This window comes from Hemitrygon akajei, chromosome 8 (genome assembly GCF_048418815.1).
Source record: "Hemitrygon akajei chromosome 8, sHemAka1.3, whole genome shotgun sequence".
In the NCBI taxonomy this organism is placed as follows: domain Eukaryota; kingdom Metazoa; phylum Chordata; class Chondrichthyes; order Myliobatiformes; family Dasyatidae; genus Hemitrygon; species Hemitrygon akajei.
The window spans coordinates 66,336,598-66,358,094 of NC_133131.1; the positions used below are offsets into that span (position 1 = coordinate 66,336,598).

Consider the following 21,497-nt stretch of genomic DNA (forward strand, 5'->3'; position numbering starts at 1 on the left):
GCACTGCATCTGCTGCTCTGTCTTCGTTGGTGTGTTTGGTTGCATCCTGGAGGGATTTGGTCGGGCTCATGGGATGGGACCTGCCTTTGGCGGGGCCGTGCTGACTATTCCTAGTGATGTTGTGCCTCTCCAAATGTTAATAAATCCTTCCTCTCAGGATCTTCTCCATTAACTTACCACCACTGAAGTAAGACTAACTGGTCTATAATTTCCTGGGCTATTTCTTCTCCCTTTCTTGAATAAGGGAACAACATCTGCAATCCTCCAATCCTCCGGAACCTCTCCCGTCCCCATTAATGATGCAAAAATCATTGCCAGAGGATTAGCAATCTCCTCACTCGCCTCCCACAGTAACCTGGGGTACATCTCATCCAGTCCCGGTGACTTATCCAACTTGATGCTTTCCAAAAGTTCCAGCACATCCTCTTCCTTAATATCTACATTCTCAAGCTTTTCAGTCTGCTGCAAGTCATCCCTACAATTGGCAAGATCCCTTTCCGTAGTGAATACTGAAGCAAAGTATTCATTAAGTGCCTCTGCTATTTCCTCCGGTTCCATACACACTTTTCCACTGTCACACTTGATAGGTCCTATTCTCTCATGTCTTATCCTCTTGCTCTTCTCATACTTGTAGAATGCCTTTGGGGTTTTCCTTAATCCTGTCTGCCAAGGCCTTCTCATGGCCCCTTCTGGCCCTCCTAATTTCATTCTTAAGCTCCTTCCTGTTAGCCTTATAATTTTCTAGCTCTCTATCATTACCCAGTTTTTTGAACCTTTCGTAAGCTTTTGTTTTCTACTTGACTGGATTTTCAACAGCTTTTGTACACCACAGTTCCTGTACCCTACCATCCTTTCCCTGTCTCATTGACACATATCTATGCAGAACTCCATGCAAGTATCCCCTGAACATTTGCCACATTTTATCCCTACATTTCCCTGAGTACATCTGTTCCCAGTTTATGCTTCCAAGTTCCTGCCTGATAGCCTTATATTTCCCCTTACTCCAATTAAATGTTTTCCTAACTTGTCTGTTCCTATCCCTCTCCAATGTTATGGTAAAGGAGATGACGGGGTAAGTTTTTATGCAGAGAATGGTGAGTGCGTGGAATGGGCTGCCAGTAATGGTGGTGGAGGCAGATACAACAGGGTTTTTTAAGAGACTCCTGGATAAGTACATGGAGCTTAGAAAAATAAAGGGCTGTGGGTAAGCCTAGGTAATTTCTAAAGTAAGTACATGTTTGGCACAGCATTGTGGGCTGAAGGGCCTGTATTGTGCTGTAGGTTTTCTATGTTAGATGGAGAGTATTTTAACTGGAGATTGGTGACCTGAGGTGTTCCATATTCACCTGTTTTAGGATCCCCACTTGTTGTAATCTTTATAAATGGCTTGGATGAGGAAGTGGAGTGATGGGTTTTGTAAGTTTGCAGATGACACAAAGGTTGGTGGAGTTGTGGATACTTTAGAAGGTTGTTGCATGTTGCAATGGGCATTGATAGGATTGTAGAACTTGCTGAGAACTGGCAGATGAAGTTCAACCTGGAAAAGTGTGAAGTGATTCGCTTTGGAAGTTTGAATTTGAAGGCAGAATACCGTGTTAATAGCAGGATTCTTAGCGGTGTAGAGAAACGGAGGGATCTTGGGGTCCATGTCTTTAGCCCTCAAAGTTGCCTCACAAGTTGATAGGGTTGTTTAGAAGGCATATGGTGTGTTGGCCTTCATTAGTCATTGGTCTGAGTTCAAGAGCAATGAGGTAACATTGCAACTCTGGAAAACCCTGTTTAGACTGCACTTGGAATATTATGTTTAGTTCTGGTCACCTATAGGAAGGATGTGGAAGGTTCAGAGGAGATTTACCAGGATGCTGCCTGGATTAGAGAAATTGTTTTATGAGGATATGCTGGGGAGCTGGAGCTTTTCTGTCTGGAGCAAAGGAGGATGAGAGGTGACTTGATAGAGGTGTACATGATAAGGACTGTACATCAAGTGGATAGTCAGTCTCCGACAGTTTCCCAGGGTGGAAATGATTAATATGAAGGGGCATAAGTTTAAGGTGATTGGAGGAAAGTATAAGGGGGATGTCAGAGGTACATCTTACACAGAGTGGAAACAGTGGGAATTCCCAACCAGGGGTGTTGGTAAAGGCAGATGCATTAAGGCATTTTAAGAAACTCTTAGATAGGCACATGGATGAAAGGAAATTGAAGGGACACGTGGGAAGGATGCAATAGATTGAAGTATATTAAAAGGTCATCCTGGGCCAAAAGGCCTGTACTGTTATGTTCTATGTTAAAATTCTTCTCATGAACCACAACAATCTCGTCATGCAGGTAGTGAAAAAAATTTTTGCTCAATGGGTATTGCTAACTGCAAAAACTTGAAAAATTGCAGATGTAATTCCACTCTGTATGAAGATAGGGAAGCAATAGAGTCCATTATCAAGGGTGTGGTTCCAGGGTACTTGAAGGCACGTGATAAAATAGGCTGAAGTCAGCATGACTTGAGAGGAAACCTTGCCTGACAAACCTATTGGAAGAAATAACAGGAAGGATAGATAAAGAAGAGTCAGTGGATATTGTTTACTTGGATTTTCAGAAGGCCTCTGACACGATTCCACACATGAGGCTGCTAAATAAGATATTGCAGGAAAGATAGAAAATTAGCTGACTGGCAGAGGCAAAGAGTTGGAATAAAGGGAGCCTTTTCTGGTCAACATTGGTGACTAGTGGTGTTCCACAGGAGTCTGTTGTGACTGCTTCTTTTCACATTATTTTTCAATGATTTAGATGGCAGAGTTGATTGCTTCGTGGCTAAGTTTGCAGATGATATAAAGCTAGGTGGAGAGGCAGGTAATGCTGAAGAAGCAGGGAGTCTGCAGAAGGACTTAGATTAGAAGAATTGGCAAAGAAGTGGCAGATGGAATACACCATAGGGAAATGTGTAGTTACTTTGGTAGAAGGAATGAAGGCATAGAATATTTTCTAAACGGGGAGAAAATTCAGAAATCGGAGGGATTTGGGAATTCTCGTGCAGGATTCCGTAAAGGTTAACTTGTAGATGAGTTGGTTGTAAGGAAAGCAAATGTAATGTTAGCATAAATTTCAAGAGGACAGAAAAACCAGGGTGTAATGCTGAGGCTTTATAAGGCTTTGGTCAGACCACACGGAGTATTGTGAGCAGTTCTGGGCTCCTTATCTAAGAAAGGATGTGCTAGGTTTGGAGAGGGTCCAGAGGATGTTTACAAGAGTAATCCTGGAAATGAAAGGGTTAACTTATGAGGAGCATTTGATGGCTCTGGGCCTGTATTTGTTAGAGTTTAGAGTAGTGAGGGGTTCTCATTGGAAGGCATAGATAGAGTGGACATGAAGAGCAGAAGGTGCTTCCAGTCCTGAAGTATGTTCAATCACCAAAAAACTAGGTACACAACGGATTGTTTTACTTGGTAACACCAGGAGACCTCATGGGACAAAAATACCTTGCAAAGATTATACTTCAGATGACACAGGTATATTTCAGACAACAGAGAAGAGGGACCAAATGCAAGTCTATGATAATTCTCAGCAATTAAATTAAATCCTTACACCTCTTACTTTCCTGTTGACTATTCTATTTAACTATTTTCCCCAAATGAAAAACTCAGTGAAGGTAGTTCCCAAAAACTGTTCTGTGATGATCACCATCCAGAGCTTTGATCTCCAGATTTTGTTGATGTGGGTCGAAACCTTACCTGGTTTGTCGTCAAGTGACCATCTAACCTCGGGAAAACCCCAAGTCTACTTACAAGCAGTAGAGATCTGGTGGGAAGAGCTGTTCCAATCCATGATTCACGTCTTTTCTTGTTGCAGCTCCACCTGATCTTTTCAGCATAGAAGTTTAAATGTAAAATTTTTTTAACATAGAGGTTCGGTATAAGCCTTGTGCAAGTTAACTTATTGATTGAGAAACTGTGTAGAACAGGCCCTTCTGGTCCTTGGAGCCACGCTGCCCAGCAATCCTCCGATATGATCCTAGCCTCATCATGAGACAATTTACAGTGACCAAATAAGCCCATCAACTTGATATGTCTTTGGACTGTGGGAGGAAACTGCAGCACCCAGGGGCAGCCCACAGGGTCACAAGGAGAACATATAAACTCCTTACAGGCAGTGGCAGGAATTGAACCTAGGTCTGTACTGTAAAGCGTAGTGCTAAGCACTATGCTACTGTGCCACCCCATATGTTTTCCTATTATTCCCACGCTCTTCCAATTGCCTACACTTGTTTTAAAAGTAAGAGAGTTTGAAGTCGTGACACAGGGTTTCAACCTCAGACATTGATAATTGCTTTCCTCACCCACAGATGCTGCTCATCCTGCTGAGTTCTTCCAGCAGATAGTTTGTTGCTCCATATTCCAGTATCTGTAGTCTCCTTGTTTTTGGGGCCGTGGATGGGACTTTGTTCTATCAGCCAGGCTTAATTATTGTTGGACAATCACCTACAGTATATCTCCATTCCCAACAGGTATCTGTTAACATTATCAATTCCATTGCTTATCATACACTTTCCAAAGATAGCTGTCTTTCTCTTGCAAAGCAAACTTAGCGCATGTCTTCAACTATAGAAACTATGTAGCAAAAGAAGGCCAGCCCCTCATTTCTTTCTCTTGGGATTTCTGATTTCAGTTGCTTGGTCTCCACTGCAGAAGCTGGGAATTTTCTACAGTATATTAAACTCTGCTGAATTTCACACAGGCTTGGGATACCCTCAAGTCATGAAAAAAAATGCTAGATTATTCTCTTCATATATTTTTATATTTGGAATGTATACTCATTTCTGCAGGAGCCAATGAAGTATTATTAGTGATCGGAGGGTTTGGAAGCCAGCAGTCTCCTATTGATGTGGTGGAGAAGTACAATCCAAAGTCTCAAGAGTGGAGTTTCCTGTCGGTGAGTAGTTCTTTCAAATTGTATCCTGCTGCAAATTATATGATGTGGATTTAATCTGAGAGTCTGAGTGGGCTATAGAAGAAAATCATCTGACAGTATTTGAAAACACAGTACAGGACATTCAGCCTATAATCTTAGTACAGGGTCAGAATGGTACTGCAGCAGTTAGTGTAATCCTATCAAAGCGCCAGAGACCCATGTTCAATTCCCGCCACTGTAAGGAGTTTGTACGTTCACCCCGTGACTACATGGTTTCTCAGGGTACTCCGTTTTCCTCCCACGTCCCAAACTTCTACGGGTTAGTCGGTTAATTGGGTGTAATTAGGCAGCATGGGCTCATTGGGCCAGAAGGGCTTATTACCATGCTATAATATCTCTAAATAAATAACATTAAAAATCTAGCCCTTCCTTACTACATAGCCTCCAGTTTTCAATCATTCATGTGCCTATCCTGGGTGGCGGGTTAAGGCACTCCTCCCCTCCGCTAGCCTGCAGGTCATCCTTGGGCAATGTGTAGCACCTGCTTATCTCCCCCGATCAGATGGTGGATGGTCGTATGAGCAGCTGGTGAATAGCCAGGCAGACGCCTCTGAAGAGTATTGATAATGGCTTGGTCACCCGCCTTGTAAAGACACTGCCCAGAAGAAGGCAATGGCAAACCACTTCTGTAGAAAAATTTGCCAAGAACAATTATGGTTGTGGAAAGACCACGATCGCCCATGTCACAGGACACGGCACATAATGAATGAATGAAATGTGCCTGTTTGAGTTTCTTAAATGTCCGTCATGTATCTGCCAGTACCAGCACTCGCGGCAGAGCATTTCATGCATTCATCACTTACTGTATAAAAAAGCTTAACCTCTGACATCCCCCCATATTTTCCTCCAGTCACTATGAAATTCTTATTAGTCATTTCTGCCCTGGGAAAAACTCTCGGACAATCCACTTGATCTGTGTCTCTTATCTTGTATCAAGTGACATCTCATTCTCTTTCGCTCCAGAGAGAAAAGCCCTAGCTTGTTTAACCTATCGTCGTAAGACATGAGCTTCTCAGTAAATGTTTATGGGACTTGTAATAGAATATAAGAACTGGTATCCAGAAACTTGGATCATTGCTCAAAAGATCCAGAGTCATGTCATGCTCTGAAATTTAAAGAAGATCTTGGTAACAGGAACAATAAGTGGGAAAGTACTGGATGGCTGTTAAAACCCACCAGTTCTTTATGGAACAACATACACTATCCTCACCCTTTTAGGCTTTAACGTGTCTTTAAACCAAGCCACCTTGCCTCAGTTCAGAAGCAATTAGGCATGGACAAAAAATGCCAGATTTTCAAGTGATGTCCACAAGAAAATATATTTTAATACATAATAAAAAACAACTGGCTAATATCCTCTAAGGAAGAGAATTTGCAGTTTTGAGCTGGTGCAGATTGTGTGCCATTCCAGTAGAAGACCAGTGTGATTAGCTCTTCAATCCATATTACTGCCCCGTTCTCAGCCAACAAGCTTAATCTGTACTTTATTGTTCACAACCCCCCTCCTCATAAACAAGAGAAATTCTGCAGATGCTGGAGATCAAGCAATGCACACAGAATGCTGGAGGAGTTCAGCTTGCCAGGCAGCCCGATGAAGGGTCTCGGCCTTAAATGTTGACTGTTTACTCTTTTCCATAGATGCTGCCTGGCCTGCCGAGTTCCTCCAGCATTTTGTGAGTGTTCCCTGCTTCTTTATTGTTCACTGAGATTTTGAGGAGCTGAAATTTAAGTTGGTTATTTTATGTGTCCATGCAAGTTCTTCACATTCAAGAGTAATGGTGCAGCAAATCTGAAACAAGCATGGAAATGCAGGGAGAATACAACAGTTCAGTCCAGATTTGGGCAGAGAATGGCCATTCAGACTTTTCACTGGAGACAACAGACGCAAGAAGGAAGGTTCCAACAGTTCCATTCACTGAGGCGTCCCATTTCAGTATTTTGTTCAAGCTTCACATCATCTACTTGTTTTCCCACAGAGCATCACCAGGAAACGCAGATACGTGGCCACGGTGTCGTTGAATGATCGGATATATGTGATTGGTGGATATGATGGTCGATCTCGACTTAGCTCAGTAGAATGTCTGGACTACACATCTGATGAGGATGGAGTCTGGTACTCAGTTGCCCCAATGAATGTGCGCCGAGGCCTAGCAGGAGCCACAACACTCGGAGGTGAGGTTCGCTGTTGTCCTGGGATTTGTGATAAGTTGGCAGCAACAAAATCTTCAGCAGTTAAAGGGACCTACAGAACATGTACACAAAGTTTCTGAGAGAAGGTTCTGAGTTGGTCTATGGGACATTGGCTGCAATTAAATTTCACTGTCTAATGTTTGATTAAGCAGGCTGGGAAGAGAAGAATTTGATCTTGGTTGTGTTGTGTATGGGGTGCTCATCCATTCTGACTGAGCCTGACATTAGAGCACGTTTTCATAGTATCCACAGTGTGGGGACATTGTGCTCGAGGCTATTCTAGTACAGCTTCAGTGAACTACAGAATCTGTTTAGGATTCTTTCCCTGTTCTTATGGAGAGGAAAAAATAAAATCATTCCTGTAAGTGAGCCTGGTTATGTGTAAATCAGATGATGAGCAGTCGGATAATTGAGTTGCTCCCTGTCCTGCTCAAGCTGTTACAGGATCTGATTGAGGAGGTACCAACAACCTTCACAAATTAGTTGTTTTGTTATCTGACCTCAGCTGTTCATCAATCTTCTTTGGTGTCAGTGATGTCCAATGAACTTTATTAATGTCAGACTGGAGAAACTCAGTGGGTTGAGCAGCATCCGTGGGCTGGGGGATGAAGGAATTGTCGGTGTTGAGGTTGAAACCTTTCCTTCTCATTCACTTTGGAGTTTTCCTCCTTTGCTGATGCAGGCTTTCGATCCAAAACGTCAACAGCTGCTGAGTTCCTCCAGCATGTTGTTAATTCTCATATTCCAGTATCTGCTGTCTGTTGTGTCTCCTTCTTAACATCAGGCCCAGTGCATAAAAAAAAATGTTCAGCAAAATCCTTCAAATATTGAAGTCCAAAGGTTGCCTGGTTCGACCCAGCCTCAGTACGTGTACCAGTGCTCCCCTCCTGCATTGTTAACTGTGGACTGCCTGATCTTTCTCTGTTTTCAGATATGATCTATGTAGCAGGTGGCTTTGATGGGAGCAGACGACACACTAGTATGGAGAGGTACGACCCAAACATTGATCAGTGGAGCATGCTGGGGGACATGCAGACGGCAAGAGAAGGGGCTGGTCTTGTTGTGGCGAATGGAATCATCTACTGTCTTGGTAGGTAGCTGCAGTGGGCTCTGTTTTCATTGGGTGTGGATTAATTACATTGTGGTACATAGTAAAAGATAGTGAATTAAAGTGTTCTAATCAGCCATGTGTGATTGTCAAGGCTGAATCTTGCCAACTAACTCATTATTTGATGTCCTTAACCCAGTGTGCTGTGTAGGGGCTTCAGAGTATGGACGTTAGATTCCTCCACCGTGTTAGATGGAGCAGACTATGAAAGCCAGCTAATGTTCACCTACTTCTGCCCAAGATGACTCCAACTCCAGAGGGCAGATCTGTTCCATGGTGGCCCTGTGCTCGAGTGAGCATGTGGAATAGTAATTTATTAAATGTGAAGTCTGGTAGGGTGGAAACTGAGAAAATTTAATGGTTGAAGGAAAGGAGTGAGAGCAGGGTTTATAGTCTGGTTGGAAAAAAGTGGATCTCAATACTCAATTATTTTAAAATAGTCTGTAGGATTAAGTTCTGAATTGGGACAAGGTGAATTTTAACAGGATTAGACAGAAGTTGCAAAGGTCGATTTGGGCTATGTTGTTTGCAGCACAGAGATCCTGCACAAGTGTGAGTTTTTAAAAGTGATAGCACAAGAGTTCTGGATCTACATGTTGTGTCAAAGTCGAAGGAGAAACAGTTGAGAGTTGGGAACCCTGGGTGCCAGGGTATATTGTAACCATGTTCAGGAAGGAGGAGGAGGCTTGGGTCAGCTACAAGCAGCTTGCATCAAGTGAGTTATTGGAGATACAGAGGGGATGCTGGAGTATGCTCAAGGAGGGCAAAGTGGAGCATAAGATGGCTTTCATAGAGAAAATTAAGGAGCATGCTAAGGAATATTTTAAGTAAAATAAGGGAAAAAGAGTGAACCCACCTAGTTTCCTTGGCTGCGTGAGTCTAGGGAATAAACACCCCAGTCCCGCCAAAGCGGTGAGATTGGGACGGTCCTCCCACGCCAAACCCCGGTTTGTATGGATGCTGTGTAATTTACAACCCTGTTACAACTCAGTGCCAAGAAATAACAGAGAGCACACTGCATACGATTAAAGGAATTATATTTATGAATCGTAACTTAACTAAAGGGTTAGTAAAGAAAAGAAAGAAAAAAACAAAGAGGGCCCATTATAATTAAACAGTCAAATGTGGACAAGTTGGAGCTTAACTCTTCCAAAAGTCACATTCACTGATCCTCAGTCGACTGCGGCACCTTGCTCCATTGAATCACGGTCCCCCACCGGGTCTAATCCTATGAGTGGTTCTCTCCAACGTCTTCCCACTTCATCTCCTGCCGAACAGAGGACCCCAGCTCACACCGGTGTTAGGCACGCAACAGAAAAACCGGCTTCCCTGGTCGGATGGCTCATGTTCCAAAGCACCCGTTATCTCTAACCATATGCTTCTACAGAAAGACCATTACGTTAGCAGCAAACCTTTCCCAGGGTGGTACGAGAGTCACCAGGGAGAGAACTTGCTGGAAAGCAATCTGATGGATAAGATATATTTAGAAAGGTAAGGATTGATTAGGGGTACCCAGTATTGTTTCGTGCATGGAAGATCTTGTCTTTTAAATTTGAGTTTTTTGACAAAGTGACAAAGAAGATTGATGAGGGGAGGGCAGTAGCCATAGTATAGATTTCACTAATGCTCCTGGTAAGGTTCCATTCAGAAGGGTTAGATCAATGGTACCCAAGAGTGAGCTAGCAAACTGGATACAAAATTGGCTGGATGGGAGGAAAATAAGGTGAAAGGGTGGTTCTCAAGCTGGAGTTATGTGACTAGTGATGTGTCTGAGGGGACGGTGTCATCTTTATTAACAAGAATATATGAGGAATCGTTTTAAGTTTGCAGTTTCCACTAAACTAGCTGCTGTTGTAGACAGTGAAGAGGAGTGGGAAGAATTGCAACAGGCTGGTGAATGGCAAATGGAATGTAATTTAAATGTGTGCAAAGTACTATATTTTGGAAGGACAAGTCAAGGTAGAATTTTTCTAGTGAACAAAGGGTCGCTGGATATGGTGGTGGAACAGAGGGATCTCAGAGTACAGGTGTACAGTTCCTTTAAAATGTGGTCATAGGTAGGGCAGTGAAGAAGGGTTTTTGGCATGCTGGCCTTCATCAGCTGAGGTTATATTGTGATTGCACAAGACATTGGTGAGGCCAGATGTTGTGTTTAGTTTTGGTCACCCAGTTATTGGAAGGGTGTGGTTAAAATGGAAAGAGTGCAAAGCAGTTTTACAGGAATATTGCCAGGACTCAAAGGACTTGAGTTATAGGATGGGGTGAGGCAGTTCAGGCCTCTACACCTTGCAGTGTAGAAAACTGATTGGGTGACCTCATAGAGGTATATAAAATCATAAGGAATAAAGTAGGGGAGTAGTCCTTTTCCCAGGGCTGGGGAATTGAAAACTAGAGGACATAGTTTTAAGGTTAGAGGTGTGCACGGACAAGTTTGAGCTAAAGGGCCTTTTTCTATGCTCTACAACTCTATTAAAAGAGAAAGGAAATACAGATATGGCGAGGTAAGACAGGTAAATTGGAAAAATGGTGACCTAATGACATGCTAGAGTGTGGGAGAGGTTGCAAGTCTGTCTACGTTGTGACGGGGAGGGGTGGAAGTGGTGAAAGTGAGGCAAAGATTGAGTGAGGCCGGCACTTATCCTGAGGGACAGGCCAGTAAGCATGTGAAACGCAGCAAATGTGAAATGAGGAAGAGGGTTTTGGGGCCAGTGGTAAGTGAAGGGGGAGGAAATGGTTGTTGAACCATCGCACCTGTCTGCTCACCTACTCAGCAAATGAAGTTGCAGAGCCATTGTTGAGATTTCAACTCATTCAAGCTACTTGTGTATTTCTTAGCACAAGCAAGAGAAAATTTGCAGTTGCTGGAAATCCGAGCAACACACACAAAATGCTGGAGGAACTCAGAAGGCCAGTCAGCATCTATGAAAAAAAGTACTGTCAATGTTTTGGGCCGAAACCCTTCGGCAGGACTGGAGAAAAAAAGATGAGTAGTAGATTTGAAAGGTGGGGGAGGGGAGACAGAAACATCAGGTGATAGGGGAAAGCAAAGAGCTGGGAAATTGATTGGTGAAAGAGACAGGTCATCATGGAAGAAAGAAAAAGGGGGGAGGAGCATTAGAGGGGAGGGATGGGCAGACAACATGAAAGAGGGTCAAGGGGATGGGAAATGGTGAAGAGGGGGCATTATTCGATGTTTGAGAAATCAGTGTTCATGCCATCAGGTTGGAGACTACCCAAGCAGAATATAAAGTGTTCCTTCCTCCAAACTAAGTGTGGCCTCATCAGACAGTGGTGAGGCCATGGATGGACATATCGGAACGGGAATGGGAAGTGGAATTAAAATGGGTGGCCACTGGGAGGTCCCACTTATTCTGGCAAGCGGAGCGTGGATGCTTGGCGAAGCAATCTCCCAATCTACGTCGGTCTCACCAATATACAAGGGGCCACACCAGGAGCATCAAACACAGTAGATGACCCCAACAGACTCACGGGTGAAGTGTCGCCTCACCTGGAAGGACTGTTTGGGGTCCTGAATGGTAGTGAGGGAGGTGGTGTAGGGGCAGGCATAGCACTTATTCCACTTGCAAAGATAAGTGCCAGGAGGGAGATCAGTGGGGAGGGATGAATGGACAAGGAAGTCGCCTAGGGAGCCCCGACAGAAAGCAGAAAGTGGTGGTGGGGGGGTGGGGGAATGTGGAGTTGGCAGAAGTTTCGGAGAATTATGTGCTGGATGTGGAGGCTGTTCGGGTGGTAGGTGAGGACAAAAGGAACTCTATCCTTGGTAAAGTGGCGGGTGGATGGGGTAAGAGCAAGAACTAATTCAGGTCTTCTTAGTTCATCCTTCTGGGGATCCTGGTATCTCTTTATTGGTGCATCTGATCATTGCCATTTTCACACTAATTTTCACACCATTTTCTGAACAATTTGATTGCTTCCTATTTGAAGTAATCATCAGTAAATGCCATGTGTTATTCCTCTGTCTTAAATCCAAATGTAGCCTCAGAGTTAGAATCTAACCTCAGTCTACAGTGTCTGTGATCCATTTTCAATCCTTTTTATACTTTTATCCTAGTTTTTGATAAAAATGATGAACTCTTGAGTTCCAATTAAAGACCTTCAACTACGCACCTTTCAGTGTCCCAATGGTGGTTTTACATATGATGAAGTGTTTGACGTTTTGTCACTGTGGAAACACAGGAACACTGCAGTCATTTTGTGCACTTGGGGCCTTTCATCAGTATTCAGATATAGATCAGATATTCTTTTAGCTATTGACTAAGAAATAACTATTTGCTAAGATGTTGTGAGGACTTTACTGCCCTTTGCGATCATCATTGGATCTTTCTTCTCTCCTGACTGGGCACATGGAGCATTGGTTTAATATAATTTTTTATAATGCAGCATTGAGAATCACTGGTCTGGATTTGATACTCAATCCTCTGGAGTGGGATTTGAACCTGCAGTACTCAGTCTGAAAGGAGAGCCCCCACTAACAAATTATGTGAATAGCCCTAGCATCAAATCCTGTTTTTCCACCATCACCCCTCATCTCTTCCAACAAATGAATTTTTCTGTCACTCATTCACTGCTTGCTCATTCCTAGCCTTAACCCTGAATCTTTGCAGCTTAAGGCTTTGGTGGATCTTAATTAAAAGTGTACGTGGAAGAGCAAAAAGATGTGAGGTGTATTTAACTTTACTACCAAGCAGCACTTACTCACTCATTGCTGCTGACTTTTGGTGTCATCAGGGCCGCTTGACTGTAGACTTTGCCATTCAACACAATTACCACTTTGGTTAAGAAGCTCAGCTAGGCCAGCCACTCAAAAATTGCAGCTGCAGGAGCAGAGCAGATTGGGAAATCTATGCAAGTGATCTGTCTGACCTTGTCAGCTTTTTCACTGTTCGTGCAGGCAGGTCAGAATACGTACTGCTTTCTTGATTTTCCAGTAACACATGACACTTTTGGTTTCAGTTGCAGCTAAGTTAACCACACTAAGCAATCATTCTCTCCACCAGGGCACTCCAGCTGCATTGAGTACTATCTACAAAATGCACTCCAGTTCCTTTGCAGGACTGCTTTACCTAAGCTGTTACCTCTATGAGCAAGGATAAAAGCAGAAGGTCTATAGTATTGGAGCACTCCCCAGCAGGTCACCATTCCGACGGGGTGACATACTGTAGTTCTTTCTAAGTCAAGAGTTTGAAATCTTCTGCCTCTTAGGGAGCTTGCTATCACCTTCTTGGGCAATTAGGGGTGGACTTTGCCAGTAATGCCCTCAATTTGTAGAAACAAAATGCACTCTACAAAAGGCTCTCTACATTCAACTTGAATTGTGAATTCACAAGAAGCTGTGACAAGGTTGTCAGACGGCATCTCTCCTTAAACCTTGATTCCAGTTATATTATTCTGCTTTTAGTTTTCTCACACCTGGATTTATGCATGCCTGTAAAATGGCTAGGTTCATGTTTCATTTAAATGCTAATTTTACGGCTGTTTTTCCTCCATTCCATTAACTGCTGTAGTTCCAAATGATTTTGTAATTTCTTGGAAATATGGTCAATATATCAAGCCTGAAATTACTTGTTGGTTTTGTTCTAGGAGGATATGATGGGATTAACATCCTGAGCTCTGTGGAGAGATATGACCCACACACTGGACACTGGACACATGTCACACCAATGGCTACCAAGCGCTCAGGTTGGTCAGAATGTGCAGGTGAACTGAATTCTTAAACGTTCCTTCTTGAGGACCTCTTCACAAGAATTTTACATCTTGTTATTATCCTCAGTGACAGTAAATATTCAGTGATTGGTTACAAAGATATGGGCCTTGGATCTGGTCAGCACTTAAAACAATGCATTAAACATTTGCTGTGCAGAATTAGAAATTCATTGGGGCTCAAGAGGACACATGCTACTGAACCACGTAGTGGCCAAGTGTTTAAAGCTTTGGGCTGGCGATCTGAAGGTCGTTAGTTTGAGCCTCAGCCGAGGCAGCGTGGTTGTCCTTGAGCAAGGCACTGAACCACACACTGCTCCTGCATGTTTATAGCCCAGTGGCAGCGGTTGGTGCAGTATGGACAAGACAAGACAGCCATCATTACGCGAAACAAAACTTCTCCCTTGCATTCACCAGGTCAGGAACATCAGAGCTAGCACGAATTTGGGGAAAGAGAATGAGGTGGGTGTAAAATGTAAAGGCCTGGGGAGTAGAGGGAAGGACTTTCTGGTTAAGGGATGGAAGTAAGAGATCATGGAGGTGAAGGTGGTTTGTTTCATGAGTTGGGATGCATGGTATTGGATGCTGGAAGACAGTGGAATGGCGAACTTTCAAGTGGCAGGATGGAGCCCCTGGAGGTGGTAGTTGGTGTGGATCAGGCAAGACCAGAGGTCAGTGGTTGAACAAGGGGTTGGATGCAGCAGCACAATGGGAAATGAGGCTCATGGAGTGAATCAGAATCAGGTTTAGAATTACTGGCATATGTCATTAAATTTGTTGTTTCATGGCAGCACTACTGTGCAATACGTAGAAAACTATAAGTTACCATAAGAAATGTATATAAAAAAATTAAACAAGTAGTGCAACATGAGAGCAAAAAAAAGCAAGGTAGTGTTCATGGTTGGGTCAGTGTCCATTCAGATCTGATGGTAGAGGGGAAGAAGCAGTTCCTAAAAAGTTGAGTGTGTGTCTTCAGCCTCCTGTACCTCCTCCTTGATGGTGGCAATGAGAAGAGGGCGTGTCCTGGGTGATAATGATGGATGCTGCTTTTTAAAGGTGTCCTGGATGCTGGGGAGAGTCGTGCCCATAATGGAACTGGCTGAGTATGCAATCCTCCGGTACAGTGACCCCTCCGTACCAGGCGATGATGTAACCAGTTAGAATACTCTCCAGAGTCCCTCCGAAGAAAATCTCAAGCTCCAAATGAAATATAACCGCTGATATGTGTTATTTGTAATTGCATCAGTATGTTGGGCCCAGGATAGATCTTCAGGGCTGTTAACACCCAAGAGCTTGAAACTGCTCATTTTTTCCACTGCTGATCCCTCGATGAGGACCAGAATTTTTTATTCCCTTGACTTCTCTTCCTGAAGTCCACAATCAATTCTTTGGTCTTACTAACGTTAAGTGCAAGGTTGTTGTGACCAAGCTGATCTATCTCACTCCTGTACATCTCCTTATCACTATCTGAGATTCTGCCTACATCATTTTTGTCATCGTCAAATTTATAGATGGTGTTTAAGCTGTGCCTAGTCATTACATCCATGACTGTATCATGGGAGTAGAGAGAGCAAAGCAGAGAGGTAAGCATTGAGCAGCACCATTGATTTGCACTGACTGTGGTCTCCGATAAGGAAGTCAAGACTCAGTTAAATAAATAATTCAGTCATTGACTGGGCAGTTTCTAGTGGCAGACGGCTCAGATATACTGTATCCCTTTAAGTTGTGTTGAAGGAGGCTTCACAAGTCTATTTATGTAAAAGGCATGCTTGACTGAAAAGCATTAGAAGTGTATCCCACCATGAATTACTGGAACACACTTCACACGCCTGGCTTAACTATACTTCATCACATCAGACACAGAGGGGTTCTTTCCTTCTCCTTCGTGGAGTTAGAGGTTGTGGGCTGGGAGTTGTCAGAGTGAGTAACCACAGTACTCTTTTGTAGACTGCATACGCAATAACCGCAGTACTCCTGTAGTGCAGAGACGTAATGCTTAGAGAGTTGAATGGTTGCCAATCTTTGGCCGTATTGGTTGTGAAGTTATTTAGCATAAAATTATGGAAAAGCTCAGCATCTACCGAGAGAGAAAAACAGAGTTAATATTTCAGTCAATGGACTTTTCATCAGAACTGAAAGTAGCAATCTAAGGTGCAGAGGAAGAGACAAAAGGATATGGCAACAGAAAGGAAGATCTTTAGTTGGGAGCAGACCAAGAGATATTAAATGACTAAAGGGCAAGGCTGAGGTGAAAGAAATGCCTCTCCTGGTTCTGGAAGTGTGGAGAAGGGTTCACAGCTGAAATGGAAGCCGTTGAAGTCCTGTTAACTCTGTTTGAGGAAGAATTTGTATGGAAGATTGTATCATTAGAACAGGAGGAATGGTAACGAGAAACTAGGAATGAATGAAGTCTTAACAAACCAAGGTGAGAGAAGATTGGACCAGGATCCATCAGATAGTGATAGGGGATCTGATGTGTAATTCAATATCTCAGATCACAGACGATGAAGGATCAGGATTTTGCTGACCATAGGGAAGGCCAGTGATAAATCTTGCAGAAATTTTCTCCAAGAAATAAAATACATTGAACTTATCTATGGACATGTCTTTCAAGACAGTGCTCTAGTCTAACTGCCCTTCGTTTCTGAACTCTGACATGTATTCTGAAGTTCAAACTGAACCAAAAGCCAGTGTGTTTGATTGTATATTGCCTCTTCTGTCCACTCATTAATAGGAGCTGGGGTGGCTCTGCTGAATGACCATATTTACGTGGTTGGTGGCTTTGACGGAACAGCCCATCTTGCATCGGTTGAAGCATATAACATTCGCACAGACTCGTGGGTGATGATAACTAACATGACAACACCTCGATGCTACGTGGGAGCAGCAGTACTTCGTGGGAGATTATATGCAATTGCTGGGTATGTCAATATCCAAACAAGATGGGGCAATTTTTATGTTGTTGGCTTTTTGATAAACCAATTACCTGCTCGTGGTCTGTATCTTGCAGTAGTTGAAGAAATATGTATTAAATAAGTTACAATGAGCTCTTTAATTGAGTTATTCTCACTGGTGCTCCTCAACAATATAAGATCTTGGTGAGACCATGCTTTGATTTTTGTGTGTATTTCTGTGAGCTTGGCGGTGCAGGCTCGAAGTGCCAAATGGTCTACTTCTGCACCTATTGTCTATTGTCTATTGATAAAGGAAGGATATAATTAAACTGGAAACGGTGTACTAAAGATTCACGAGGACTTTGCCAGGACTGGAAGGCTTCACCTATCACCTGCATGCTTGTACTCCTTCCCTTCTCCACCTTCTTATTCTAGCCTTTTCGTCCTCCTTTTACAGTCCTGATGAAGGGTCTCGGCTCTCTAAAGATGCTGCCTGACCTACTGAGTTCTTCCGGCATTTTGTGTATGCTTTCTGGATTTCCAGTATCTGTGTCTTTCATAGAGAGCATGGTGCTATATGGAACAGGCTGCCGAAGGAAATGGTAGAGATGGGTACAATTACAATGTTCAAAAAGCATTTGGACAGGACAGGTACGTGGATAGGAAAGATTCAGAGGGATGTGGACTAAATACGGGAAATAGGACTAACTGAAGTAGATAACTTGGCCAACATGGAGACTTGAGCCAAAAGACCTTGCTGTTTAACTATATGGTTTTGTATTTTTCCTCGAAGGTGGCAGTGTGATACTTCCTCATAGCTGTAATGACCTAGGCTTCATCCTGACTAGCTGCTTTTCACGTTTTTCTTGTGGGTTTCTGTGCACTGAATTATTTCCACATTCCAAAGGCATGCAGGTTGGTAGAACGACTGACCTGTAGCTTGGCCCAGTGAAGGTGGGTGCTAGGAGAATGACAGTGGAGTTAATGGGCTCATGAAAGAGAAGATGTGTGGAATAGGACTCAATGAATTATCACGAGGATATGTAAAAACATAGCTGGTGAATGATCCCAAGTTTGAATCTGGCTGGCTCTTTGCATGCTTCCATCCGTGCAAGCTAGCAACTCGGCCTCGTAACAAAATCAAATGCTAAAGAAACAGCGAAGTGCCACCTGATGCACCATAAAGCACAAAAAGGAACGGCAATCCAAAAATATAGCCTTCGTCATATCACAGTTTTCTTTCCATAAGACAAAGGAGCAGGATTATCCTGTTTAAAGGTCCACTCTGCTGTTCCATCATAGCTAATCCATTTTCCTTTCAACCCCATCTTCCAGCCTTCTCCTTTCACGCCCTGATTAATCCAGAACCTATCAACCTCCATCGTAAATACACCCGCTGACCTGGCCTCTACAGGCACCTGTAGCAATGAATTCCACAGATTCATCGCCCTTGGGCTAAATAAATTCCTTATCATCACCATTCTAAATGGACATCTCTTTATTCATCGCTCTCTGGTCCTTGAATCCCCCACCACTGGAAGCATCCTTTCCACATCCACTCGATCTAGGCATTCGATATATTTCAATGAGATCTCCCCTTGGACTTCAAAATTCCAGCAAGTGAATATTTGGAGCCATCAATTGCTCCTCTTACAATAAGACTTTCATTCTCAGACATGAGAAAATCTGCAGATACTGGAAATCCAAAGGAACATGCACAAAATGCTGGAGGAACTCAGCAGGCCAAGCAACATCTATGGAAAGCAGTGAACAGTTGATGTTTCGGTCGGAGACCTGATGAAGGGTCTCGGAGGGACCGAAACATTGACTCTTTACTCTTTTCCATAGATGCTGCCCGGCCTGCTGAGCTCTACTAAATCTCGAAATCATTCTCATGAACCTCCTCTGAACCTTCTCTAATGTCAGCACATCCTTTCTTAAATAAGTGGTACAAAACTGCTCACAGTACGCCAAGCGAGGCCTCACCCTCAACATTACAACTACTTTCACGTATTCTACTTGAAGTGAATGCTAACATTGTATTTGTCATCCTCATCACTGACTCAACCTGCAAGTTAACCTTTAACGAATTCAGCACAAAGACTCGCAAGTTCCCTTACACCTCAGATTTTTTAAATTTTCTCTCTGTTTAGAAAATAGTCATTGGGTCTTTCCTTCTACTAAAGTTCATGAACATACACTTCCCGACACTGTATTCCATCTGTCACTTCCTTGTCCCTTCTCCTAATCTGTCGGTCCTTCTGTAGCCTCTCTACTTCCTCAATACCACCTGCTCCTCCACCTTTCTTCTTATTTTCTGCAAACTTGCCAGAAAGTCATCAATTCTGTCATCCAAATTATTAACATACAATGTAAAAACCCCTGCTCCCTTTATTACCACTGTAGTTTCACGTAAACAGCACTAGCAAACCAGCCCGCTAGGATATTGGTCTCCTCAGCTTCAGCTGTAACCTGTCCCTTTCTGTCTCTGTCACCTTCTCCAGAAAAGATCCCAAATATCCAGAAATGTGAAACCCTGCCCTCGGCACAGTTTCTTAGCCACATATTCATCTGCCAAATCATCCTATTCTTGTCCTCAGTGGCATGTGGCACAGGCAGCAGGATCAGGGAGAGATGGATATCCTGCCTTTCAGCTTTCTACTTTACTCCCTAAATGCTCTCTTCTGGGCCTTCTTACTTTTCTTACCTGTGTTATTGGTGCCAATATGTACCAAGACCTGGGGCTACTCACCCTCCCCCTTTAGGGTCTGATCCAAGACATGGCTGACCCTGACACTGTCACTGAGAGGCAACATGCCATCCGGGAGTCTCTACCACGTCCACAGGATGTCCTGTCAGCTCCTCCGACTATGGGATCCCCTATCACTACTGCAGTCCTCTTCTCCCCACTTCCCTTCTGAGCCACAGCGCCAGTCAGCCTGAGACCTGTTCACTGTTCACCCCCCACCCCCACACCAACAGCAGCTCTTCCCCTGGATGGTATATTGAGAGAAACAGCCACAATCGTATACTTTACTGGCTGCCCATTTACCTTAGAGGTGACTGCCTCACAGTGACTCCTATCTGTCACCTCCTCAGTTTCTTGTATGAGCTGCAGCTCCAGTTCCTTAACATGTTCTCTGAGGAACTGTAGCTTGGAGTACCTGGTGCAGATGTGTTTATCCCGGAGGTTAGAGGTCACCCAGAGTTCCCACATCTCACAAAAAGAACACAGCACAGAACCTGAGACGTTCTCACTGATCTAACTGTGCACTAACAGAAGACAAAACTCCCCAAGTCTGTTCTCACCGAGTCTAACTGTGGTACACTCACACAATGGCCGCTCTGCTTATCCGTGCTTTATTTTTATTTGCCCTTGTTAATGAATCATGACTGTGCCACCATTAAAAGCTGAAATCCGAAGAAAGCTCGTTTAAATCTCTCTCTCCTGGACTTTTGTGAGGCCTCCTCTGCCGATTTGACTGTGACTATGCCACCAAAAAAAAATGATAGGGCGTGGGAAGTGACAAATCTAAACCCACGAGTAAATAAATTTTCTTACACCCCTTGTGCTTCCCCTGTTCTTTTGCCTTACTTGTGAGCAATCAAGTTCAAAGATCTCAGGTCTTACCATTTCCTGTCTCTGCAATCTTCTCAGCACAGTGTGCAAAGTAACAGATGAAAGGTGGGCAGTGAAAAGCCATGAAGGTTTCAAACTTGTTCCTTTAATCAGATTCTCAGCAACTCATGTACCTTGTCTTTTTATTTTTATTCATCTCATGAGATCAGTGAACCACATTTGAATTGCTGCAATTCGTACAATGCAGTTGGGAAGGAAGATCCATGGTTTAGATCAGGCATGGGCAAACTACGGCCCGGGGGCCATATGCGGCCCGTTAAGCTTTTTAATCCGGCCCGCAGAACTTGATGAAATTATCTTAATAAACCTTGTTAACGTTTTTTCCCCGCAATTCTGGCATTTTCCCAATAGATGACGCACTCTATATACATTGACCTTTGTTGAGGTGCAGCGTATTATTCCACATTTGCGCTTTACTCTTTGACCTCTCACCCCTTCTGTAAAGATGAGTGGAGCTAAGAAAAGTGGATAGAGAATGTCGGGTGTTTAATAAGGAGTGGACAACTAAATATCTTTTTACCGAACACCGATCAACTGCTGTATGCCTGATATGCCAAGAGACTGTGGCGGTTTTTAAAGAATATAATATCAGCCGTCACTTTGCCACAAAACATGCCAACTATGCTAGCAACCAGTCAACGAAAGAACGGGAAGCTAATGCTCAGAGGTTGGCAGCTAATTTACAGGCTCAACAAAATTTTTTTCACCGTCAAACTGCCATTCATGAGTCAAGTACCAAGGCGAGTTTTATGCTGTCATTCAAATTAGCAAAGGCCAGCAAGCCTCTGTCTGAAGGCGAGTTTTTAAAAGAATGTATGGTGGAGACAGCAGGTGTATTGTGTCCGGAGAGCAAAGACAAATTTGAAAAAATCAGTTTATCACGCAGGACAGTGACTCGCCGTGTGGAACTGATAGATGAAGATATAACCAGCGACTTAAATAAAAAGGCAGAGTCGTTCACGTTATATTCATTAGCACTGGA

At 43.4% G+C, this 21,497-nt stretch overlaps 1 protein-coding gene across 5 annotated transcripts in view; it reads left to right on the forward strand.

Moving 5' to 3' along the window:
* klhl12 (kelch-like family member 12) overlaps positions 1-21,497 on the forward strand; it is a 113,821-nt gene that overhangs the window by 82,566 nt on the left and 9,758 nt on the right. For all 5 annotated transcript variants that reach the window (XM_073053945.1, XM_073053947.1, XM_073053946.1 and 2 more), the window contains 5 exons: positions 4,817-4,923; positions 6,939-7,134; positions 8,084-8,242; positions 13,862-13,960; positions 16,716-16,902. In XM_073053945.1, the coding sequence (XP_072910046.1) occupies positions 4,817-4,923; positions 6,939-7,134; positions 8,084-8,242; positions 13,862-13,960; positions 16,716-16,902 (748 nt within the window). The remainder of the gene's footprint in view (positions 1-4,816; positions 4,924-6,938; positions 7,135-8,083; positions 8,243-13,861; positions 13,961-16,715; positions 16,903-21,497) is intronic.